We start from the raw sequence: 27,641 nt of genomic DNA, 5'->3' as shown, positions 1-27,641 counted from the left end.
TTTCTCAGTGTGTTTTACATACCATGCTCAGTCCTTGGATTTTATTTTTATCTTTAACATATAGCTTCCTTCAGTGGAAAAGTTTCAATTATTATACCTTCCAATACTGCTCTTCTTTCTGACTATAGATTCTCTTTATGTAATATACTGGAATACCCAGCTCCATACTTTCCCACATCTCAATGATCTACGTAGGTCATGGTTTTATCTGTATATCTGCCATCTCGCTGATTTTCCCAGTCTTTAAATTCACTAACTCTCTTTTCAGGTTTGTCTTTTCTAAGGTATTTGCCATCTAATGAATCTTTTGTTTTCAATACTTAACATTTCAATTTCTTGTTGTTGTTTTTTCAAGTCCTTTTAGATTGTTTTTGTTTCACTTATTTTTCTTTAATAGTATTCATTTTTCATTAACTGGAATTGTGTTACTCTCACAACTTTAAGTCCAAGTTGTGAGACTTTGGATTCTATAAATGTATACCTTCATGTAGATTGCAGCTTCAGGCAGCACTTGCAAGCAACTTTTGTCAGCTTCATATTTTCAAGAAAAGAACTGGCTCATTGGAAAAGACCCTGATGCTGGGGAAGATGGAGGCAGGAGGAGAAGGGGAAGACATAGGATCAGATGGTTGGATGGCGTCAACAACTCGATGGACATGAGTTTGAGCAAGATCCAGGATTTGGTGATGGAGAGGGAAGCCTGGTGTGCTGCAGTTCATGGTGTTGCAAAGAGTTGGACATGACTGAGCGATTGGACTACACTGTCAATGGTTTTAAAAATATATACACTTTTGTCACCCATCTGACACAAAGTTTGTGTAGTCTCTGATACCCTACAGAAGTGAAATAACTAGGGCTTGCTCCTAAACCCATAGCCCAGAAGCCTGTGCTTTTATTCCTAGACTCTGTGTTACTATTCTATTTTTCTGTAATGTGTATCCTTTTTATATATTATCATTCTTTGGGATCTTGTACATATCCAACTTTATGAAACTTTCTTTTTATTTATTTGTTCTAGTCTATTTCCTTTCTTTTTCTTCTTTTCTATTTATTAAATTATGGAAGTGTGATAACATTTTTAGGAGACTTAAAAATTACAGAACAAAATTACATATAGTTTCAGTATATTGTTCAGTTGCTCAGTTGTGTCTGACTCTTTGTGAACACATGGACTGCAGAACACCAGGCTTCCCTGTCCTTCACCATTTCCTGGAGCTTGCTCAGACTCATGCCCACTGAGTAGATGATACCATCCAACCATCTCATCCTCTGTTGCCCCCTGTTCCTCCTGCCTTCAGTCTTTCCCAGAATCAAGGTCTTTCCTAAAGAGTTAGCTCTTCTCATCAGGTGGCCAAAGTATTGGAACTTTAGCTTCAGCATCAGTACTTTCAGTGAATATTCAGGGTTGATTTGCTTTATAATTAACTGGTTTGATCTCCTTACAGTTCAGAGTACTCTCAAGAGTCTTCTCCAACAGCACATTTCAAAACCATCAATTCTTTATTGCCTAGCCTTCTTTATGGGCCAACTCTCACACCATAACCTGAATACTGGAAAAATCATGGCTTTGACTTATACAGACCATTGTTGGCAAAATGATGTCTCTCTCTCTCTCCTTTTTTTCAAATGTGCTGTCTAGGTTTGTCATTGATTTTCTTCCAAGGAATAAGCATCTTTTCATTTCATGGCTGCCATCACCATCTGCAGTGATTTGGAGCCCAAGAAAATAGTCCATCACTGTTTCCATTTTTTCCCATCTATTTGGCATGAAGTGAAGGGACCACATGCCATGATCTTAGTTTTTAAATGTTGAGTTTTAAGCCACCTTTTTCACTCTCCTCTTTCACCTTCATCAAGAGGCTCTTAAGTTCCTCTTGACTTTCTGCCTTAAGGGTGGTGTCATCTGCATATCTGAGGTTATTGGTATTTCTCCCAGCAATCTTAATTCCAGCTTGTGCTTCATCCAATCTGGCATTTCTCATATAAGTGAAATGATATATGATATTCATTCTCATATAAGTGAAATGATATTCACTTATATACTCTGCATATAAGTGAAATAAGCAGGGTGATAATAAACAACATTGACGTAGTCCTTTGCCAATTTGGAACCAGTTCATTGTTCCGTGTCTGGTTCTAATTGTTGCTTCTTGACCTACATGTAGGTTTCCCAGGAGGCAGACAAGGTGGTCTGGTATTTCCATCTCTTGAAAAGTTTTCCAGTTTGTTGTGATACTCACAGTCAAAGCTTTAGCATAGTCAGTGAACAGAAGTAGATGTGTTTTTCTGGAACTCTCGTGCTTTTTCTGTGATCCAACAGACGTTGGCAATTTGATCTTTGGTTCCTCTGCCTTTTCTAAATCCAGCTTGAACATCTGGAAGTTCTAGGTTCACATACTGTTAAAGCCTAACTTTGAAAATTTTCAGCATTATCTTACTAGCATATGAAATGAGTCCAATTGTGCAGTAGTTTGAACATTCTTTGCGCTGAACTTCTTTGGGATTGGAATGAAACCTGACCTTTTCCAGTCCTGTGGCCACTGCTGAGTTTTCCAAATTTGCTGGCATATTCAATGCAGCACTTTCATAGCATCATCTTTTAGGATTTGAAATAACTCAGCTAAAATTCTGGAGAAGGCAATGGCACCCCACTCCAGTACTCTTGCCTGGAAAATCCCATGGACGGAGGAGCCTGGTGGGCTGCAGTCCACGGGGTCGCTAAGAGTCAGACACGACTGAGCAACTTCACTTTCACTTTTCACTTTCATGCGTTGGGGAAGGAAATGCCAACCCACTCCACTGTTCTTGCCTGGAGGGTCCCAGGGACGGGGGAGCCTGGTGGGCTGCTGTGTATGGGGTGACACAGAGTGAGACATGACTGAAAGCAACTTAGCAGCAGCAGCAGCTGGAATTCTATCAACTTCATTAGCTTTGTTCATAGTAATGCTTCCTAAGGACCGCTTGACATCACACTCTCAAATGTTTGGCTCTAGGTGAGTGATGACATCATCATGGTTATTTTGGTCATTAAGATATTTTTTGTATAGTTCCTCTGTATATTCTTGTCACCTCTCCTTAATATCTTCTGCTTCTGTTAGGTCCATACCATTTCTGTCCATTATTGTACCCATCTTTGCATGAAGTGTCTCCTTTGTATGTCTAATTTTCTTGAAGAGATCTCTAGTCTTTCCCATTCTGTTGTTTTCCTCTATTTCTTTGCATTGTTCACTTAGGAAGGCTTTCTTATATCTCTTTGCTATTCTTTGGAACTCTTCATTCAGTTGGGTGTATCTTTCCCTTTCTCCTTTGCCTTTCACTTCTCTTCTTTTTTCAGCTATTTGTAACGCCTCCTCATAGAACCATTTTGCCTTTTTGCATTTCTTTTTCTTAGAGATATTTTGACCACCGCCTCCTGTACAGTGTCAGAAACTTCCATCTATGTTTCTTCCGGTGCTCTTTCTATCAGATCTAATCTTTGGATCTATTTATCACTTCCACTATAATCATAAGGGTTTTGATTTAAGTCATATCTGAATGGTCTAGTGGTTTTCCCTGCTTTCTTCAATTTAGGTCTGAATTTGGCAATAAGGAGATCATGATCTGAGCCACAGTCAGCTTCCTGGTCTTCTTTTTGCTGACTATATAGAGTTTTCCTGCTTTGGGTGCAAAGAATATAATCAATCTGATTTTGGTATTGACCATCTGATGATGTCCATGTGTAGAGTCATCTCTTGTGTTGTTGGAAGAGGGTGTTTGCAACCAGTGCGTTCTCTTGGCAAAACTCTGTTAGCCTTTGCCCTGTTTCATTTTGTACTCCAAGGCCAATATTGCCTATTACTCCAGGTTTCTCTTGACTTCCTACTTTTGCATTCCAGTCCCCTATGATGAAAAGAACATCTTTTTTTTTGGTGTTAGTTCTAGAAGGTCTTGTAGGTCTTCATAGAACTCTTCAACTTAGCTTTTTTTACCATTAGTGCTTGGGGCATAGACTTAGATTACTGTGATATTGAATGTTTTGCCTTGGAAATTGAACAGAGTTCATTCTGTCATTTTTGAGCTTGCACCAAAGTACTGCATTTCAGACTCTTTTGTTGACTGTGATGGCTACTCCATTTCTTCTGTGGTATTCTTGTCCACATAGTAGATATAATGGTCATCTGAATTAAATTCGCCCATTCTGGTCCATTTTAGTTTACTGATTCCTAAAATGTCAGTGTTCCCTCTTGCCATCTCCTGTTGGACCACTTCCAATTTACCTTGATTCATGGACTAACATTCCAGCTTCCCATCCAATACTGCTCTTTATAGCATCGGACTTTATTTTTATAACCAGCATATCCACAACTGGGTGTGTTTCCACTTTGGCTCAGCCTCTTCATTACTTCTGGAGCTATTTTTCCACTCTTTTCCCGTAGCATATTGGGCACCTACTGAACTGGGGAGTTCATATTTCAGTGTCATATCATTTTGCCTTTTCATACTCTTCATGGGGGCTTCCCTGATAGCTCAGTTGATAAACAGTCCACCTGCAGTGCTGGAGACCCTGGTTCAATTCCTGGGTTGGGAAGATTTGCTGCAGAATGAATAGGCTACCCACTCCAGTATTCTTGGGCTTCCCTTGTGGCTCAGTTGGTAAAGAATCTGCCTGCAGTGTGGGAGACCTGGGTTCAATTCTTGGGTTAGGAAGATCCCCTGGAGAAGGGAAAGCCTATCCACTCCAATATTCTGATCTGGAGAATTCCATGGATTGTATAGTCCATGAGGTCACACTCTTCATGGTGTTCTCAAGGCAAGAATGCTGAAGTGATTTGCCATTCCCTTCTCCAATGGACCACATTTTGTCAGAACTCTCCACCATTACCCATCTGTCTTGGATAGCTCTACATGGCATGGCTCATAGTTTCATTGAGTTAGATAAGGCTGTGATCCATGTGGTTAGTTTTGTTAGTTTCCTGTAATTGTGGTTTTCATTCTGGCAGCCGTCTAGAGAGGCAAAATGATGAGTGATTGCCTGGGGTTTGGATGGATGGATGAGTACAAAGGATACTTAGGAAAAATACTCTGATGATACCATTGTGAAGGGTATATGTCATTGTAGAGTTGTCTAAACTCACAGAATGTGCAACACTAGGAGTGAATTGTAATGTAAAAGTAGGAATTTGAGGTGATTATAATGTGTCAATATTGGTTCATCAAATGTAACAAATGTGCCTCTCCAGTGGAGAAGTTGTAAATGGGGGAGGCTATGTATGTGTGGAGGCAGGAGATAAATAAAAATTGCTCTATTTTCCCTTTAATTTTGCTATGAGCCAAAACTACCTTTAAAAAATAAAGTCTTAAGAAATATATAGGGCAACTTTTTATAAACATATCTCCCTATTCAATCACTGTACCATATCTGTTGTATACTTCCAAGCAGTTTAATGACAGTTTAGCCTAAACTTACATTGTTTCTGTAATTGCTATTTTGTGGATCAGATGGTACAATCTGCCTGCAATGATGGAGACCTGGGTTCGAACCCTGGATCAGGAAAATCCCCAGGAGGAGGGGATGGCAACCCACTCCAGTATTCTTGCCTGGAGAATCCCCATGGACAGAGGAGCCTGGCAAGCTACAGTCCATGGGGTCACAAAGAGTCAGACACCACTGAGCAACTAAGCACACTACACCACAGTAATTCATCTCTCTTATTTATTTATACATCTGCAGTTATTTGCAAAACATTTACTAGGTGCTATTCAAGATCATGGGAATGTATTGTCAAGCCAAAGTACCTATTCTTAAGGAGCTTATAACACTCTCATGTGTACATAGGTGATACATAATTATTAATTTAATTTTCTATTATTTTACATAACTCTCAGAAGAGAACAATTACATACATTGTGTTATTCAGCCTTGAAGAAACTTGCAAAAGAAGTAGTGTCATAGACATAAAAATATTTTCCTTCTTTAGATGTTCTGACATTCACTCCAAATAAAGATGGTAAAAATAAAGATATATATACATGTATTATATACACATATATATGTGAATATATATATAGAAATAGTGAGTTGAACCAACAGAATTCTTAATCTGATTTAGCTGATTTATCAAAAAGGAGGTTCAAAGTGCAATTAAATTGGACCATTGTTTTCTGTAATAGATTAAGAATCTATGTTTTTCTTCTTGATATAATATAAATGTATAAGCAATTTCATATAGAATAGTTTATTACTCTATGGCATTTCTTATACTAACTGAAAAATATCCTCCTAACCCAAACTTACAGTAATGCCCAAACTTGTAAAATCTATTTTTGAAAATTATATAAAGCCATAAGATATGTTTATGTGAAGAAATGCTATAGACTTATGAAAGTAGTCTAATTATTCATTTAAATTATAATTTACTTTGTTAGCTAATTTTTGCTTTTTCTTTGTTTTACAATATATAAATATGTTTAAAGCCATCTGTGCTGAGAGATAGCTGTTCCGTCTGCTTTTCTTCCTGTCATTGTTGGTAAGAAGTTTGCATAAAAGGTGCCTCTAGCAGTTTTCAGGATCCACAGCAGCACAAGATTTATTTCTTCCAAATTAGATTATTGCAAATTTCACGTTTCCATTTTTTAATGAGTAACCTTAAAAGTTTCAAAAGAATGAACACCTTTGTGATTCTTGATATGTACAGCTAAATATTTCTCCGGTATATTTCCAGCAGCCTAGGTAAAGCTAGTTTGATTTTATACTGTTATACTCTGACTTATTAACCTCATATCTATATGGATTTTCTCACTCGGATCTTTAAGATGGAGTTGACAAATCTTAATAGGGGCATTTAGGAGCCATGACTATTCATTTTAATCTCAACTGTATCCTTTGTCCATTTTCTAAATTTTACTTGTTTCATTTTACTATTTGAGTCTATAATCCCAAAACTAATAAATACACACACACACACACACACAAAAAAACACACACAAGCTAAAACACTATTGTATTTTTATGAGCTTCTGCTCATTTACCATATTGTGAGAAACAAAAGTCCGTTAAAGTTTCACATGGTCAACACTGATTAGTCTATTCCACTTATATTCACTTATTCTATAAATCAAAATCAAATCCCAAATGTCACAGGAACTAAACCAAGTGCTGGAGATTCAGTGTCATATAAATAACCATCTGCCTGAATCTGACCTTCTTTGAGAGTTTTCAATGCAGCCATCTTTATTATACCTTTCCTTCTCAGTATCAGTACTGGTACCCGTGACATAACAGAATTACATTTTAGAGAATTTTCCAAAATTCTTTGAGTTTATACTTTCTTTAGGATGGTCATAATTCCTACCTCCCTGAACAAAAAACATTTTCTTTGAAATCTTTATTTCTTAGTTAGGTTAATTACCTAACTATAGTTAGTCTTTGTTTTATTACTTGACATAAATTATAGATAAAATATTTGTTTTTTCACTAGGTTGTCAACTAAACCTTTTTCTACACTCCCTATCTTCGTTTCCCTCAAAACTCACAGTATGTGATTTGGATTAGTAATAGTTTCATGTCTTCTTTTGACCTATAGAAGGAGAAAGGCAGATGATTCCAGTTCACCTGAGATTGCATGAGAAGGAATACAAAATCTTGATATTCCAACTTTTTTTGTTCAGGATTCTCTGCATCTTTTATCTCTTCCTTTTGTCTAGCTGATTCATAACTATTAAGGTTAGAAGCAATATTACCTTATGACTGGTATGAAAGTTCAGTCACAAAGTCGTGTCTGACTCTCCACAGTCCCACCAGCTTTCCCTGTCCTTCACTGTCTCCTGGAGTTTTCTTTAACTCATGTCCATTGAGTCAGTGATGCCATCCAACCATCTCATGCTCTGTTGCCCATTTCTCCTCCTGCCCGCAATCTGACAAAACATGATGCGCCGTAGAAGAGAATGGCAAATGAGTCCAGGATTCTTGGCCTCAAGAATCTCATGAACAGTGTGAAAGTACTTTAAAACTTCTGGGTAAACACCTATGAGGCATTTGTCATCTATTGGGTTAATTTTTATTTTTTTAATTTTTCTATGCTCCAGGCACTCAGAAAGGCACTACATTACCTCTCTTCTAACTGAAAGTATAGTTACCAAGTGTCTCCTGGTTATCAAATCTGAATGCAAACTTGTAACACTTTACAAGTTATTCTGTTTTTTCATAATGCATATTTTGTCATGAAATTTAAGTCCCTTGGGAAATGGAAAAGTTTGGCTAAATGATGTTATTCAAAATTGTTTAAAATAATGAATCTATTTTTATCAATAAATTATTTAACACAGAATTTAGTTCATTAAAAACCCTTAATAAGTATTGACTATTATTTTAATTTTATCAAAATGTTATAAATGTATTGACAGCAGTAAAAATGAAATATGAAAATACTAAAACCATTTAAATATTTTATTTTTTATATTTAGTATAGTTTCTAAAATTTTAATGTTCAGTGGTATAAGGCACATTTTATGATTTTCTTTGTGTCATAAAATCTAGAGAAGGAAAGGTCATGAAGTCTATAACCTGACTTTGAGAAGAAGTTCCTCCAAATTAAATTCTGATTAAAATTTATTCTGTACTCAAAGTTGAAAAAAAAAATTCCATTCTGTGATTTCTAAAAGGCGTTTGAAAGCCTTTATATCTGGAAAGAGTTCTTTATAATTTTTAACATTTAATATTCCATGTAATCCTGATAACTATTCTTTTCTAAAAATTAAATTCATTGATTCTTCACAGTTCTTACATGTTTAGATATTCGAAAACATTCCAAGTTATTTGTGTTCTTTTTAAGTCACAAAAAGGATTAAATATTCCATTTATTAGATTGAGGGTAAAAGATTGTTATATTGCATTGTGAGTGATGACAGTTACAGAATTTTAAAACTAATGGTATTTGTTACATTACTGAAATGTTTAGGGAACACCTGACTTGGATTCTAATACAGTATGCACATTTTTTACAGAAAGGGTAGAAATCAAGGAGTAAATGAGGAATAAGTATGTGAGCTAGTTCAAAATAATGAGAAAAATTATATATTGATCAAGTTATTTAACATTTTAGAATATCTAGAAAGAAAATAATGAAGGAATTATTTTTGACTAGGTATTAATAAATTATTTCTAATAATTTCGTCTGCTGCTGCTGCTGCTGCTAAGTCGCTTCAGTCGTGTCCGACTCTGTGCGACCCCATAGACGGCAGCCCACCAGGCTCCCCGGTCCCTGGGATTCTCCAGGCAAGAACACTGGAGTGGGTTGCCATTTCCTTCTCCAGTGTATGAAAGGAAAAAGTGAAAGTGAAGTCGCTCAGTCGTGTCCGACTCCCAGCGACCCCGTGGACTGCAGCCTACCAGGCTCCTCCGTCCATGGGATTTTCCAGGCAAGAGTACTGGAGTGGGGTGCCATCGCCTTCTCCGAACAGACCACAATAGGCACAGCTTCCTTGCCATCAATTTTACATGGTTACAGTGATCTACCCACTATGATAAAAATTATTCTTTCCTGTCCAGTTGTTTTCCTACCTCTGTTTTTATTTTTACTCTGAGATAGAAATTGTCAGCACTAACTAGTTACAAACATGTGAAGGGAGTGTGCATTTAGTGCGATTTTTTTTACACGTATAGGTAGTTTTTATACGTAAATCACATGTCATATATGAGATATGTGTATATATAGACAAATTGCATGCACGTGCATGTGTGTAGTTCTGTTTTATTACATCTTCTAATATAATTAAAATCATCAAAATGATTTCCTGAGAATCATCTTCCAAAATTTGATATAGGATTTTATACATATAAATTTTCATTTTATAATGCTTTTATGTCAAAGACAAAGGTATAATGAATACTTTTTAGTTTAGAGGAATGTATTCTTATGGATTTAATAAAATGGTAATAGAAAATCTTTTCTTTTGGTCTGAGTTTCTATATATATTTTTAGAGAAGCATCATGTGTGTGTGTATATATATATATATAACTTCTTTTTTAATACTTTAAAGGGTCACATGATAGCATCCTGTGATGCCTGTGGAGTTACAAAGCTGTGGGATTTTCGGAAGCTCTTACCCATGGTGTCCATTGATGTAGGTCCAAGCCCGGGCAATGAGGTGACCTTTGATTCATCAGGTAGGATCTCTTTGTTTAACATTTTGACCAAGTTGACAACTTTAATATTTGTCTTGAAAGTATTTTCTATTGCCATTTTAATTTTTTGCATTTCCTTCTATGTAAATTTCTGTTCTTAATATTATACTAAAATATATTACACTGTTATAATCATCATATTATATATCATATCACATATATAATGAAAGCATTGCATTTATCACATGCATTAAGAAAAGGATAATAGAGAAGGTAAGTGTGTGTTCATTTAGATTACTCAAGTTCCTAGTAGCATCATGCAAAATTTGGAGTCTGCATGCCTTGGAATCACCATCCAATGCAAGAAAATGAAGTATTTTAAAGGAAAATGGCTAAAAGTAGAGAAGAACAAAACTTTGACAAGAGTAAAATTAAAACATTTTACATAATATTTTAGCCTATAGTAAATTCATAATACCTCATATTCTCTAGATTTTACAATTAAATTTAAATATATACTCATTTTGCTGCAATTATGTCCAAAAATAATTGTTTTAACTGGTAATTATTATAGTATATTATCGTGTTTAGCATTTTTCTGCAATAAGATGAATGTTATCAGTAAGAAAATATTTTATCCTTGCTGATGATCAATAGTGTAGCAACTGATGTTAACAATCACACAATGATTCCACTTGTACATTTAAAGTGTTAAAATTACAATTACAACTCTATCTTTAATGATATCCTGTGCTAAATAATGTATATCTGTTATTGACTGATATAGCTTGCCTTTGCTATTATAGTACATGTTATAAACTTTTATAAGTTTTGAAATGTTAAAACTTTTGTTATTTATTGGCAGTCACTCAAAGTGGTAGAGATAGTGATTTTAGATGAAGAAATAAAAATTGAATATATATAATGGAAATAATCTATTTAAAAACAGTCCAGAATATATGAATATTCTCAGCAATTCTAGAGCCATAAGATACTTGTGTGTTCCATGTAACTGATTTCATGATATTGCCATCACATATCTGAAATTCAGAATTCAGTAAGTTTGTCTTCTTAACAAATCTTAAGTTGTGTTCCCATTGTAGACTGGTATATGAGCCACACTAATAACAATGACTTCCTTAAAAATGTTTTAGTAATATTCTTGACATTAAGACTTTTATGCTCTGCTAGAATTGAAACAGAAAATATTATACAGGGTAAAAACCCTAACTATGAGAATTTAATTTTTTAACGTGAACACTCATTTGTATTATAATTTATACTTTACGATATATAGAATATACATTGACATCATAAATGTAAAGAAGTTTTAACTTGTTTTTTATAAACATTTTCACATCAATAAATCTCCTTTATTATCTTGAAATAGCATCGAAGTATTCAGGTCCTTGAGTTTTGAATTCTGAAATTTCAAAGCTTTTGTCTGTACTTTCTAATAATAGAATAACAGACGTTTTGAAAAGCTATACAACTAATACTAGATATATATTTTACTGGCATAATTATTAAATATGTCTTCACTGCCTTTTGCTATCCTTATCATCCATCCTCAAATTTATTTTCTATACATTGTCAGGCAAACCTTATTTTAAATAAATGTCAGTTCTATCTTACTGTCATGCAAGTCTTGAAGCCCCTGGTACAACAAATCTATTCTTTCTCTCCATAACAGCTATATATTTGATAGTACTAATATTAAGAAAACTGTCAAAATTAAAGATGGAAGAATGAGAAACATAAAAGATAAAGAGTGTAAACCAGGGACCCTATTAATGAAAACACTTCATCAGTTTGAAGAAATATAATTTCAACTCGACCTTTCCATTCCTTTGACCATTTCTTCAAGGAACATGATATAATTAATTTGAATTCTATGTGTTTGAGAATTAATGTCTTTTTCTCAAATGAGAAATGTGTGCTTTGGTGGAGAAGTCTTAAGTCACTCATCATTTTAAAAGTATGAAATATATTAAGAGTTGAAGGAATTGGGAAGAGCAAAGACAAGGTCTAATGAGGATCTGAACAGAGAGATGAAAATCACAAAGTTAAATACCAGAAATTATGTTCATTTCAAGAGAGTAAAGAAAAGTGAAGTCAAGAGCAAAACAAAATTGAAATAAGGACAGGAACATGTAGATCTCCTCTCATCTGCATTTATTCAGGAAAAGATGATTTTAAAAGTATAAAAAGGTGTCATGGGGATATATGGACTATGAAAATAATATCAAATATAACATAATAAGCTCAGAATACACATTCATTTGACATACATTTATTTATTCCCAGTGGCAAGCCAATGCAAGCTTACCTCCTTGGACCTGAGGAAAGGTCATTGATAATACACATGCAGTATCATCATAATATCATATAACATATGGGGAAGTATTGATAGTATTTTGTTTGAGAAATTTAATATAAGGAATGTGCAAGTAGTTTTCAGATATACTAAATAATCAACACAGAAACAAAAATTTTCTCATCATATTCCATGTCTCTAGATCAGTTTAACTGAAGGGCATCTTGAAATTTTGAGGTGTGCTGCTTAAACAGAGCTGTCTCCGTACACAATAGCTTGTCTTTATAAATAAGGGATTTCTTCACTGCAAATCCAACACAGGATACACAGGATACTTGAGTATAGATCATTAAAGACTGAAACTGTGGTTCATAACATTTGATTTCAAATATTTATTAAAATGTCTTCATTAATTATCTCATAAATATTTTTATTTTAATTTTATATTTTTATTTTAAATTTATAAGAGTAAATTATATACTAATGAAATAGTACTTATTCTGTTTTAAAATTGAGATTTCTCATGGTGTATCAGGGACTTCCTCCCTTGGAGAAGGAAATGGCAATCCACATCAGTATTCTTACCTAGAAAAACCCATGATCAGTGGAGCCCAGCACGTTACAGTCCATGGGGTTCCAAGAGTCGGACACAACTTAGAAACTAAACAACAAAATACGGTGTATCAATTTTAGAAATGTTATCTTTGATAAAAATATTTCAAACCAATGGTGTGGAAACAGAATGTAGACTAAGATTTAGACCCTTAACTCTTCCTCACCTTTTAGATTTTAAGCAAGTTATTTGATCTTCCTGAACTAAGCTTTTTCATGTAAATAATAGAAGAGATAATTGTCTTACTATATTCTAATTTGTTTCATGGGTTAATTGCATTCTATAATGAGGAAATCCTGATATAGTCTGTTTTCCTCTAATATTCAAAATAATTTAAATGATTAACTAGCAGGTAAAACTATATTTAACATTATATATGCATATATAATTAAAATCAAAAGATTTAAAGAAGTGTGAATCATCATCTAGGGCTTAGCTTTACTGTTGCTGTAAGAAATCGGCTTCTCACACATTTAAAAGAGGAGTTGCATGTGGCATAGTATTATTTACATAATGTTTTATTTGCAAATACACTGTTTACAACAAATACAGATTACCTATGTTTATAGATATATACATGTAACAGTATATATTATTCATGTATTTGTAAAACGATGTGTTCTTTCTCATTAAACAGAGAACCTCCTGGTAGTACAGTGCTACACATACAAATATTCATTATCTAAATATCTCTCACTTGGCATATGCAAATGCCATATGTTTTACCACTCAAAAATTTATTACTCTTTCAGAGAAATGTTAAATGGAATTTTGTAGTGAAAGTAACCAAAATGAACTGTGAGAATTTATACATACACTTTCCCACATCTCTCATTTCATCGTTTATGTAGTTTAGAACTATTTTTCACTCCTCTGTAAAAGGTAATTCCAATACATTTGCAAAGAAGTCACATCCTTAGAAAATGCAGAAGCTGAAGCTTGAGCCAGATGGGAACTTTCCAATAGAAAGCTTATCAGTCTTACACCATTAAAACGGGCAAGGTTTCCCACCATTTGGAAATAATTGTAGATATTTCCCACAAGCAGAATGACAATAGAGATACTAAACTATAAGAAAAAATAATTACCCATTATAAAATATGACAAGTATCAGACCCTTCTAAAATTGTTCAAAAAATAATAAGATAATCTTCATTTTTGTTTTATTAGTTTCTGTTAGTGAAGGCTTCAGTTCACTGTTTCATATTATATTTAAAAGACAGGCTTCCTCGGTGGCTCAGTGGTAATCTGTGTGCAATGCAGGAGACATAGGTTCAATCCCTGGGTCAGGAAGATCACCTGCTGAAGGAGATGGCAACACACTCCAGTACTCTTGCCTGGAGAATCCCATGGACAGAGAAGCCTGGCGGGTTACAGTCCATAGTGTCACAGAGAGTCAGACACGACTACAGCAATTTAGCAGCAGGAGCAGCATAGTTAAAAGACAGGTTGTGGTTAATCCCTTCTGTTGGAAGCAGTGTAGTATAATGGAGCACCTGGAAATTAGTATGACTCAGAATTTAGAAGCCCTGGTTTTGAATGCTGTCTCTACTACTAACTAGCTGAATGATCTTGGTGAAATTTCTAAACATTTCTGAGTCTTAATTTCCTTGTCTGTGGAATGCTAAAAACCTATCACGACTTCTACTTCCAGCCAAATAGGGACCAGGTTTACCCTCCTACCTAAAATGAAGGAAAAAACAGACAAAATATATGCAACAATGGTTTTCAGAAATTGAATATTGGGCAGTGGAAGACAGTACTGAGAGGTGGGTAAATAAGATGAGCTCTATGGCTGCCTAGAATGCTGTCTGGAGGAAATCTCTAGATTGCATCTCAGAAATTAACTAAAAACTTGAGGAAGCTCAGCAAACTCCCGGAGTTAGGGAGATGGAACGGGCATTCCAGTGAGGCCAAGGCAGCTAGAGTTTGCAGGCAGAGGACAGGACAGGAGACAGCAACACAAAGAGGGAGCTCTGGAGATTTGCAAAAGATCCCTTCCAATCTTTAGCTGAATATGGATCAATACATGACAGCCTAAAGCCTTAGAAAAACCTGTCTGAAGAGTTAACAAGAAAAATCCCTGAGGATCATAATAGCCTAGGAATAGTTTGTGCTCCCATCAACCAGGATGGTAAAACCTTGCAATTCAAAAGGATAGTACCTAGAACAGGGCTTGTCAAAGTACTGCCTATAGGCCAGCTTGACCTGTATTTATCTGTAATTTTAATGGTACGCAACCATACCCATTAAATTATGCATTATCTAAGGCTGCTTTTATACTACAACAGCAGAGTTGAATAATCACAGTGGAAACTATATGGCTTGTGATGGCTCAAATATTTATTGTCTGGCTCTTTGCAGAAAACGTAACCCAGGGAGAGGGCTCAGAATGTTATTGCCTCGATAGTGAGGCAATATCAGTCCACACTTCTGGGTCTAGTCCCTTTACCAATGGAACCATCTGAGTCAGCTCACATAAAAATCTTGTTTATTCTTGACCACAACTTAATGAGGTTGTTACTGAAATCATTCACCTCAGATTGGGACTTCAGTCCATGTGCTAGGGCTTGAACTCAGCCCAAACCCATGGTTTTCCAGCTGAGATCCCACACATAGTTTCAGGACCTAATGAAACTCGGATTCTTGATTTCTCGTTACAGAAAGGTTCAGTGAAAGACAAAGTGATAGGAAAGAAGTGGATTTGTATCCTGGAAGAGTTGATTTTAAATTTACACTGTGTCTGCTTCCGTGACTTTAACCCATTTTTTACTATAAACGTATATAACGGCCTGCCTCAAGGAGATAACCAGACCCCGTCCACCTGTGAATGCCTGTGATTCTCTGTGTGGCAGATGGTATAGCACCAAGCACATTTTGTGACCTAAAATTCACATTTGGGGAGTCTGGGATCACAGATAGATGTGACATCTTTGTTTGTTGATATGACAGGAGATACTGCATTTCACATCGCCCATGTAATGACTGTAAGGAAGACGTGAAATTAACACATCCCACTACTTGAGGCTTGTCATTTTAGGAGATTTGCAAGAATTAAATGGCCTGTTTACTTTGTATCCCATCCATCTCTGATCCATACAAGAGTCTGACATCCAGGCCCCAGCAAGATGGTCATTTTGAGGGTCTAGCCTGCCATCTTCTCTGTCAGCAGGCTCACAAATAAAGTCTGTCCCTGAGCCAAGTACCTCATCTCAGATTTATTGACTTATCTTGCAGCAAGCAGAGCAAGATTTCACTAGGTTGTGTTGTTCAGTCTCTCAGTGATGTCCAATTCTTTGCAACCCCATGTACTGCAGCATACCAGGCATCCCTGTCCATCACTAACTCCTCGAGTTTGCTTAAACTCATGTCTATTGAGTCAATGATGCCATCCAATCATCTCATCCTCTGTAACCCCCTCTTCCTCCTGCCCTCAATCTTTCCCAGCATGAGAGTCTTTCCCAGTGAATCAGCTCTTTGCATCAGGTGGCCAAAGTATTGGAGCTTCAGCATCAGTCTTTCCAATGAATATTCAGGACTGAATTCCTTTAAGAGTCTTTCCCAACAGTTCAAAAGCATCAGTTCTTTGCTGCTTAGCCTTCTTTATGGTCCAACCCTCACATCCATACATGATGCCAGGAATAACCATAGCTTTGACTATATCAAACTTTGTTGGCAAAGTGATGTCTCTGCTTTTAAATACACTGTCTAGGTTTGTCATAACTTTTCTTCCTAGAAGCAAGTATCTTTTAATTTCATGGCTACAATCACCATCTACAGTGATTTTGGAGCCCCCCAAAAGATAAAGTCTGTCACTGTTTCCATTGTTTCCCCATCTATTTGCCATGAAGTGATGGGACCAGATACCATAATCTTAGTTTTTTGAATGTTCAGTTTTAAACAAGCTTTTTCACTCTCCTCTTTCACCTTCATCAAGAGGCTCTTTAGTTCCTCTTCACTCTATACCATTAGGGTGTGTCATCTGCATATCTGAGGTTGTTGATATTTCTCCCAGCAACTTGATTCCAGCTTGTGAATCATCCAACCTGTCATTTCACATGATGTACTCTACATGTATGTGAAATAAGCAGGGTGACAATATACAGCTTTCCCAATTTTAAACTAGTCCTTTGTTCCATGTCCGGCTCTAACTGTTGCTTCTTGACCTGCATACAGGTTTCTCAGGAGGCAGGTAAGGTGGTTTGGTATTTCCATGTATTTTAGAATTTTAAGAACACAGTTTATTGTGTTCACACAGATGCTTTATTCTAGTCAATGAAGCAGAAGTAGATGTTTTTCAGGACTTGCGTTGCTTTTTCTATGACTCAATGGTTTTGACAATTTGATATCTGGTTCCCCTACCTTTTCTAAATCCAGCTTGTACAGCTGGAAGTTCTCGGTTCACGTACTGTTAACGCCTTGCTTGAAGAATTATGAGCATTACCTTGCTTTGGAAGGAATGATGCTAAAGGTGAAACTCCAGTACTTTGGCCACCTCACACGAAGAGTTGACTCATTGGAAAAGACTCTGATGCTGGGAGGGATTGGGGGCAGGAGGAGAAGGGGACGACCGAGGGTGAGATGGCGGCGTGGCATCACTGACTCAATGGACATGAGTCTGAGTGAACTCCGGGAGTTAGTTGGTGATGGACAGGAAGGCCTGGCGTGCTGTGATTCATGGGGTCACAAAGAGTCAGACACAACTGAGCGAGTGAACTGACTGAACTGACCTTGCTATCATGTGAAATGAGTGCAGTTGTGTGGTAGTTTGAACATTCTTTGGCATTGACCTTCTTTGGGATGAAAACTGACCTTTTCATGCCCTGTGGCCACTGCTCCATTTTCCAAATGTGCTGGCATATTGAGTGGAGCACTTTAACAGTATCATCTTTTAGAATTTGAAATAGCTAGATTCTATCACCTCAACTAGCTTTGTTCATAGAGATGCTTCTTAAAACCCACTTGACTACACACTCCAGGATGTCTGGCTCTATGTGAGTGACCCACACCATTGTCCTTGTCCAGGTCCAAGACCTTTATTGGATTGTCTTTCTGTGTATTCTTGCCATCTCTTCTTAATATCTCCTAATTCTATTAGGTCCATATCATTTCTGTACCCACCTTTGCATGAAATGTTCACTTATTATCTCTTAATTTTCATGAAGAGATCTCTAACATTTCCCATTCTATTGTTTTCCTGTATTTACTTGCACTGATCACATAGGAAGACTTTCTTGTCTCTCCTTGCTATTCTTTGGTACCCAATTTAGATGGGTATATCTTTCTTTTATTCCTTTGCCTTTCACTTCTCTTCTTTTCTCAGCTCTTTGTAAGGCCTCCACAGACAACCACTTTGCCTTCTTGAATTTCTTTTTCTTGTGGATGGTTTTCTATAGGTTCATAACACTGCCTCCTATAGTGTTATGAAGCTCCAGCCTTAATTCTTCATGCCCTCTGTCTATCAGATCTAATCCCTTGAATCTATTTGTTACTTCTACTGTATAATCATAAGGAATTTGATTTAGGTCATATCTAAATGGCCTAGTGGTTTTCCCTACTTTCTTCAATTTACATTTGGCAATTTAAATTTAAATTTGTCAATAAGGAGTTCATGATCTGAGCCACAATCAGCTTCCTGGTCTTGTTTTTGCTGACTGTATAGAGCTTCTCCATCTTTGGCTGCAAAGAATATAATCAGTCTGATTTCAGTATTGACCATCTGGTGATGTTCATGTGTAGAGTCATCTTTTGTAGTGTTGGAAGAGGGTGTTTGGTATGAGCAGTGCATTCTCTTAGCAAGACTCTGTTAGCCTTTGCCCTACTTCATTTTGTACTCCAAGGCCAAAATTGCCTGTTACTCCAGGTATCTCTCGACTCCCTAATTTTGCATTCCAGTCCCCTATGATGAAAAGGACATCTTTCTTTCTTTCTTTTTCTTTTTTTTGGTGTTAGTTCTAGAAGGTCTTGTGTTTCTTCATAGAATTCCTCAACTTCAGCTTCTTCAGCATTACTGGTTGGGGCATAGATTTGGAATACTGTGACTCAGTAACAGATTTATTTAGAGGGAAACACACTCCACAGACAGAGTGTGAGCCATCTCAGAAGTCACAAGTGGCCTTGGGAGAAACACAGTCCATAGCCAAGAGTGTGGGCCATTGGTGAGGGTGAGTAAAACCTCAGAAAGTGGTGTGCAAGTAGCTTTCATGGGCTGGGTAATTGCATAGGGTACAGAATGGGAAGATTATTCCAACAATTTTGTAGATGGGGCAGAGTGTTCCAGGAATTAGGCTGCCACTTACTTTTTGGTCTTTGATGTTTGGCCTTGGGGCTTCCCTGGTAGCTCAGATGGTAAAGAATCTGCCTGTAATGCAGGATAGATGGGTTGGATTCCTGGGTAGGCAAGATCCCCTGGAGAAGGAAATGGCAACTCACTCCTGTATTCTTGCCTGAAGAATTCCATGGTTAGAGGACCCCTACAGTCCAGACATGACTGAGAGACTAACACACTTGGGACTGTCATGAGTCCCTTCGAGTATGTCATTTAGCTTGCTGATGTGTTACAGTGAGCATACGCTGAAGCTCAAGTCGAGCCTAATGGAAGTCGACTCGTTTGCCATCTTGGGCCTATTTGGTTCTAATCAGTTTATGTTGTGTTCTCAGGCTGTAATTCTTTTAAAGGTTGTGCCCTGTCCCCTTCTTTTCTGTTTCACTATTGTCTCCTTTTTACAGATGCGGAAACTAGGACAGGAAGTTAACAACAAACCCAGTGATACCTATGTGATCAAATATGGAGTCAGAATTCAAATTCAGAGAGTCTAATTCCAGAGACTAGAATTTAGGCTTTTTATCATTCTGCTTCTCACTGTAATAATAGTATTCAGATTCCTGTTGATATATGACATCTATTCAGATAAATAATTCATTTGCTATGAATATTGAAATAATCTAATTAATGACCACTTGATAGTGTTTGACTCAACACTGATTAAGACAACATCCTGTCATTATTTGTCAACTAGTTGTATCTGAAAAGGAAGACAAGATAAAGGGGGAAAAAAAGGAAAAGATGATTTCCTTAGTGTTATCTGCCAGGTTTTTGATGTCTTATAACAAGAGAAAAAGAAAAGTGAAAGAGTTAGTCACTCAGTCATTGACCCGATGGACTTTGCGACTTGATGGACAATAGCCCTCCAGGCTCCTCTGTCTATGGAATTCTCCAAGCAAGGATAGTGGAGTGGGTGCCATTCCCTTCTCCAGGGGATCTTCCTGACCCAGGGATCAAATCCAGTTCTCCTACATTACAGGTGGATTTTAACAATGGGGAACCTTAAATATGTTCCTAAAGGGAACTGAAACTCCAGCTCCACACCTCATGGTAAATTCTTATCAGACTAATCTGGATGGAATAGGTGAATGCTTACAGGCACTTTTTGTTATTTATTTAAGTCCTGGCCTGATTAGAAACTGAAATAGGAAAGGAGTAAATCAAGATTGCCAGGAGAAATATCAATAACCTCAGATATGCAGATGACACCACCCTTACGGCAGAAAGTGAAGAGGAACTAAAAAGCCTCTTGATGAAAGTGAAAGAGGAAAGTGAAAAAGTTGGCTTAAAGCTCAGCATTTAGAAAACGGTCCCATCACTTCATGGGAAGTAGATGGGGAAACAGTGGAAACAGTGTCAGACTTTATTTTTGGGGGCTCCAAAATCACTGCAGATGGTGAAGAGGGACTAAAAAGCCTCTTGATGAAAGTAAAAGAGGAGAGTGAAAAAGTTGGCTTAAAGCTCAACATTCAGAAAATGAAGATCATGGCATCCGGTCCCATCACTCCATGGGATATAGATGGAGAAACAGTGGAAACAGTGTCAGACTTTATTTTGGGGGGCTCCAAAATCACTGCAGATGGTGACTGCAGCTATGAAATTAAAAGACGCTTACTCCTTGGAAGGAAAGTTATGACCAACCTAGATAGCATATTCAAAAGCAGAGATATTATTTTGCAGACTAAGGTCCATCTAGTCAAGGCTATGGTTTTTCCTGTGGTCATGTAGGGATGTGAGAGTTGGACTGTGAAGAAAGCTGAGCGCCGAAGAATTGATGCGTTTAAACTGTGGTGTTGGAGAAGACTCTTGAGAGTCCCTTGGACTTCAAGGAGATCCAACCAGTCCATTCTGAAGGCGATCAACCCTGGGATTTCTTTGGAAGGAATGATGCTAGAGCTGAAACTCCAGTACTTTGGCCACCTCATGTGAAGAGTTGACTCATTGGAAAAGACTCTGACGCTGGGAGGGATTGGGGGCAGGAGGAGAAAGGGACGACCGAGGATGAGATGGCTGGATGGCATCACGGACTCGATGGACGTGAGTCTGAGTGAACTCCAGGAGTTGGTGATGGACATGGAGGCCTGGCGTGCTGCAATTGATGGAGTTGCAAAGAGTCAGACACAATGGAGAGACTGAACTGAACCGAATATAAATGAAATTACTGACTGTTTCAAAATATAGAATTAATGCATGTAACTCTTGTTCCTTTCCCATACTATGCTTGAAAGGGTGTCTACTTAATCTAATGACATCATTGTACAAACTATAAGGCTCCACTTTTGCAACTGTCTTCATAGTTTTAGAGATGATTATTTCATATCTCCAATACAATCAAATGTCTTATCTGAGTCTGGATTGAATTTGTAGAAAGAAACATATAGAAATAATTCACATACCATACATCAGAAGTTAAGCATGAGGCAAGGCTCTAAAGAATATTGTTATTCATCTGTGATTTGTAATATGAAATTGAGCAGGACACTTAGTCTCTGTTGACTTCAACTTGATCTTTAAAACATGAGATTTGGATTAAGTGACTTCATCAGTTATGTTTCCAATCTAAGTTTCATACAGCTGAGTACTGCCTTGTCCACTCTTCATTGGAGCATGGTATTCTGGGATAAAAATAATATTTTAAAATAAACACTTAAATACTCTTTTATTCTATTTAACATTTACAAATAAAATATGAAACTGTAAGTAAAACACTCCACTTTTCCTAGTTCCAAAATGGAAATACAATTTGATATAAAAATCAAGATTATTTAGAAACTGAGCCTCAAATTGAAATGACAGCTGTGTTGCTCAGCAATATAAAACTTTTATTCTTACAAACCTAACAATATGTTCATTCTCTGTAGGCATGGAATTTTAGCAAACAATATGCGTTAAGTTTCAGCATTTTAATAAATCAATAACTCAAACAAATTCTTCTTATAGGGCTTTATGAGATAGTAAAAATCTGACCTATTCTGATTTAATCAGAGCAGAAAATAACTTATTAATCTTACAAATTAGAGCATTATTCAGATACAGTCAGCTATTATAGCTTTAATTGCCTGGATGATACGAAGATATCACACTTATGTTGTTAGATCCTTGGTTTTATATAGTATTTTCTCCTTGCTTAATTCTCTGTTGTAGTTGAATTGCATAGAAATATTAGGCCTAGATGATCAAGATTCTTGGAAATGTTTTCCTATGTACATAAACTTTCTTCTTGGAAGTTCATTACAGAGTTTATGTGCCTAATTATATACAAACTTTGTAAATACAGCTCATATCCAGAAAATGACAAGTTCTAAATTACTGTCATCATATTTAATGAGGATTAATTTTGCAGTAGTCATATAAGAAATAGTTTTCAAATACATTTATAGCAGTTATTTTCATGGAACAATTACTATGCTAATGCCAAGTTATTGTCACCACGTTTAAGAAATTAAAAAAACTTCATATCTATGTAACAAGTATGAGGAATTAATGTCATGACTGGCTATATCTTAATATCACCTAGGCAATAAAATAATAAATAAAAATAAATAAATAAAAATAATAAAATAGTTAATAAAATATTAACTATGACCATATGATTATAAATACTATAAAAAGAACACATGCATGTTTGCATAGGTCATTATGAAATATGACTATTTTTACACATATAGTAATCAAGAAAAATGCATTTATATAAAGAATTAAAATACAGTCTTACCTTTGAATTTTTCCTAGGGGTACACAGTTATGTAATTAAGAGGAATGTACTATTTTAATGTAGTAGCTTATGATAGTTACTAAATTTAAAAATAATACAGTTGAAATCTGTAGTCTACACATAGTTCATAGCCCAAAGTCAAGTAGCACAAGAATCTGTCTTTTTAGTAGATTATGTATACAAAACTGAATAGATAATTATCTTTAATCAGCCAAGCTGATACTCCTTAATAGGATAATCCTTTAAGAGAAGTTGCAGTTCAACAGAAGTGCAAATCAACCCAGAGCAAATAGTGTACTCTCCTGGAGAGGGAGCTGGCCCCGTTGGCATATATGATAACACTCAGTTATAGTTATCTAAAATTGAATTTCAAACAATATTCACATATGATTTTCTCAAATCTGGTTGATCTCAGAGTATCTTACTTGTAATATAACAGGAGTGAATATCAAAAATTATTTAAAATCATATTCATGCAGCATCCTCTACATGCAGTCTACAACAAAGAGAAAGAAAAATTGAAAAAGCAATATAACAGTATATTATTGATATTATGAAAATTAGTACTTTGTAAATGTTTTGAAATAGTGAGTTTGATAAGTGGAATAATGAATATGCATTTGGCATAATATATATGTTCATTTCAGGCCATGTCTTCTAGCCAAGAATCTTATTATTTTCTCTTCTGTATTTTTGTTTGTCTAAAAGTAGAAATTATATTCATTCAGTTGACAAATATTTAGCGTAAGCCTGTTATCTGCCAGGTACTATTCTAAATTCTGGGATTTAGCTATGAAGAGACAGGTAAGAGTCTATTTACTAAGTAAATTGAAGCAATAGTCATGAATGTCTAAATCACAGACTGGGAGTGTTGATAATTCTAAGTTAAACTGCCCCACATATAATATGCCGTAGGTGCCATCAGAGTGTGATTTGTACAGAGTAGTGTAGCTGTTTATGGAGCTGGAGAAAAAAGATGGGCACTTCTCTAATGTAAATGACAACATTACCATTTCTTTTCTTATGGACTCAGTTTTCTTTGAAGTTTTGCTCTTCTGTTATCCTTTCACTATGTCTTTCATAATGTTTGATTTCCTTCTTTTTCTATGCAGCGCTTGGAATCATTTATCCTTATAAAAATTTAGTTGTAACAATAAATGTTATCTGTCACTTCTCCTTTAGCTTCTCTTTCTCCTTCTTCTGCTTCTTTCCTCCTCCCCCTTCCTCCTTAGGTCCCTTCTGTTCATCTAGCTTCTCTCTCCCTTCTTTCTCTTATTCTCCCTCAAATACAAAGAGCTGAGTTAACCATAATTCTCAATATGTAATCGACAATTATTTGTAGATTTTATTACTTTTTTCCTTTCATGTTCCATCCCTACTCTCATTCCCTCCAACCCTGTATGGAAGTCTTTAAATGTCCTTGATATATTTCCTTAGATTTGCAAGTATCTTTGAAGAATATAGCTATTTTATACATGAATGTATCTAATTTTCTTTAAAAACTCTATTTTGTCACAAATTTCATTCAATTTCTTGCCTTTTAATTCTATCCTTTTTATCCATTATTAACGTATGTCTATCAGGTTTATCAATGCATCTACTGGATACTATTCTAATGTTATCCACTTTATCATTTTATTTCTTTATTGCACTAGCGTAAGGCACTATGGAACCTAATCCCCCTCTAAGTCCCTGCTACTTCTGTAACCTCAGATATGCAGATAATACCACCCTTATGTCAGAAAGTGAAGAAGAACTAAAGAACCTCTTGATGAAAGTGGAAGAGGAAAGGGAAAAAGCTGGCTTAAAACTCAACATTCAGAAAACGAAGATCATGGCATCTGGTCCCATCACTTCATGGGAAATAGATGGGGAAACAGTGGAAACAGTGTCAGACTTTATTTTTCTGGGCTCCAAAATCACTGTAGATGGTGACTGCAGCCATGAAATTGAAAGATGCTTGCTCCTTGGAAGAAAAGTTATGACCAACCTAGATAACATACTAAAAAGCAGAGACATTACTTTACCAACAAATGTCCATCTAGTTAAAGCTATGGTTTTTCCAGTAGTTGTGTATGGATGTGAGAGTTGGAGTATAAAGAAAGCTGAACACCAAAGAATTGATGCTTTTGAACTGTGGTGTTGGAGAAGACTCTTGAGAGTCCCTTGGACTGCAAGGAGATCCAACCAGTCCATCCTAAAGGAAATCAGACCTGAATATTCATTGTAAGTACTGATGCTGAAGCTGAAACTCCCATACTTTGGCAACCTGATGTGAAGAACTGACTCACTTGAAAAGACCCTGATGCTGGCAAAGATTGAAAGCGAGAGGAGAAGGGGACGACAGAGGATGAGATGGTTGGATGGCATCATCACCGACTCAATGGACATGAGTTTGGATAACTCTGGGAATTGGTGATGGACAGGGAGAGCTGGCGTGCTGCAGTCCATAGAGGTGCAAAGAGTCGGACACAACTGAGTGACTGAACTGAACTGAAGTGTGAGTGCTTGTCATGTCTGACTCTTTGTGACCCCATGGGCCATAGACTGCTAGGCTCCTCTGTCCTTGGGATTTTCCTGGCAAGGATACTGGAGAGGGTTGCCATGCCCTCCTCCAAGGGAATCTTCCCAACCCAGGGATTGAAACCTGTATGTCCTGCTTTACAGGTATATTCTTTACCCCTGAGCCACTGGGGAAGCCCCGAACATCCTCATATATATCTCCATTATGAGTGACTGTGAGAGTTTCTCTGTGGTATATACCACCTCGTCCTGGAAAGGGGAGGACTTGCCATGCCACAGAATGTATATTATTAAATTCAATTAAGCATTGTCACATGGTTCTTCACAATCACTGTTCTAATTACAACCCTTCAGGAATCTCGTTTTCAACATCTGGTAGAGCTGTGGACTAAATTGTATTCCCCTTAAGATCCATGTGTTGAAACCTTAGCTCCCCCTGTGACTGTATTTGGAGAAAGCCCTTTTAGGAAGTAGTGAAATTTAAATGAGATCCTAAGGGTGATGTCCTAATCCAATTGGATTAGGGGTTATTTAAGAAGAGTCACCTGTAAGCCCGAGATTATGAGGGCTCACAGCTGGAAAGCCATAGTCTGCAAGCCAGGAAGAGAGCCTTCACAGAACCTTACCATGCCAGCATCCTGATCTGGGACTTCAAGCCTCCAGAACTGTGAGAAAATAAATTTATGCTTTTAGAGGCACCCAGTGGTTATGGCAGCCCAAGTAGACTGATACAGGTAGTATTTGACTTTATAATTCTGCCGGTATAGCAGGCACTACACACATTGCATTTCCCTAATTACTAATGCTGTTGAGCATCTTTTCACTCATCAGTCTTTCAGGCTTTCTCACCTGTGAATTAATTGCCTTTGCCAATATTTTTATACTGGGTTTCCTTTCTTTTGGGACTTACAGATTTAATTATATATATACAGTCAGCCTTGTGGCTTCCCAGGTGTCACAGTGGTAAAGAATTTGCTTTCAGTGCAGGAGATGTGGAAGACAAGGGTTTGATCCCTGGGTTGGGGAGATCCCCTGGAGTAGGAAATGGCAGCCCACTATGCAGTATTCTTGCCTAGAAATTTCCACAGACAGAGGAGCCTGGCAGACTACAGTCCATAGGGTCAAAAAGACTCAGACACAACTGGGTGAGCACACATGTATACAATTAACCTTGAATGTATATTTATTCCAAAGAGAAACATTTACTGATCTTATCTATGGTGTGCCTGCTAAGTCACTTCAGTCGTGTCCAACTATCTGCAACCCTATGAACTGTAGCCCTCCAGGCTCCTCTGTCCATATAATTCTCCAGGCAATTTCACAGAATAAAAACTATTGTATTTTTATCTTAATATTTGGGGAGCGGGCATTGCTTGAGAATATTATCCATATTATTAGACCACAAAATCATGTTTCCAAATCTTCCTTTTTTAGCTTTATGTTGTTACCTTTAACATTTTAGGACTTTGATTCAAGGTACAAGAGGTTGTTATCAGTGAGTGTTTCCTCCAATAACTAACCCAGAATCTTCCTAACTTATTGGAGCATTTGTTCCTTGTTCTCTTACGAGAAAGCTGCATGTCTCTTCAGGCCTCTTGCACTTTCATAAGCTCCAGCAGAACTCCATGTGTCTTCGCATCCTGGACCCCAGGGTCTACACGTGGGACATGTTAACCTCCTGCAGTAAGTATAGCTGGAGGGAAAAGAAGCAGTGCAATCACATTTGTGTCTTCTCTCCAACGTGACAAGTATTGTCTGCTTGATATCTGTTTCCAAAGCATGTTCATAGCAAGTTATAAGCCAAATCCAAAGCCACTTAAATAGAGGTATATACTGTTATTACAGATTACAAGGACATGTCCTGGATTATGCCTAGGGATTTTTAACCTTGTTATAAGAAAGAAACACAAAGTTGGGAAAAATAATTGAGTGACTATAGTGGGAGGTCCAATTTTATTTTCCTACGTATTGAGGCTTCTTTCTTGACAATATCAATTATACAATTAAACCTTACCTTACTGATCTGGATGCCACTTCTATCAACC

The 27,641-nt window shown here is 36.6% G+C and overlaps 1 protein-coding gene across 1 annotated transcript in view; it reads left to right on the top strand.

Moving 5' to 3' along the window:
- The window catches only part of LOC102181821 (sperm-associated antigen 16 protein), a 1,088,062-nt gene that overhangs the window by 787,292 nt on the left and 273,129 nt on the right, over positions 1-27,641 (top strand). The window contains exon 15 of the mRNA XM_005676499.3: positions 10,019-10,145. Within this exon, the coding sequence (XP_005676556.1) occupies positions 10,019-10,145 (127 nt within the window). The remainder of the gene's footprint in view (positions 1-10,018; positions 10,146-27,641) is intronic.

This window comes from Capra hircus, chromosome 2 (assembly GCF_001704415.2).
Source record: "Capra hircus breed San Clemente chromosome 2, ASM170441v1, whole genome shotgun sequence".
Lineage (NCBI taxonomy): Eukaryota > Metazoa > Chordata > Mammalia > Artiodactyla > Bovidae > Capra > Capra hircus.
The sequence above is the reverse complement of the archived record's forward strand: the minus strand, read 5'-3'. Positions and strand labels throughout refer to the sequence as shown.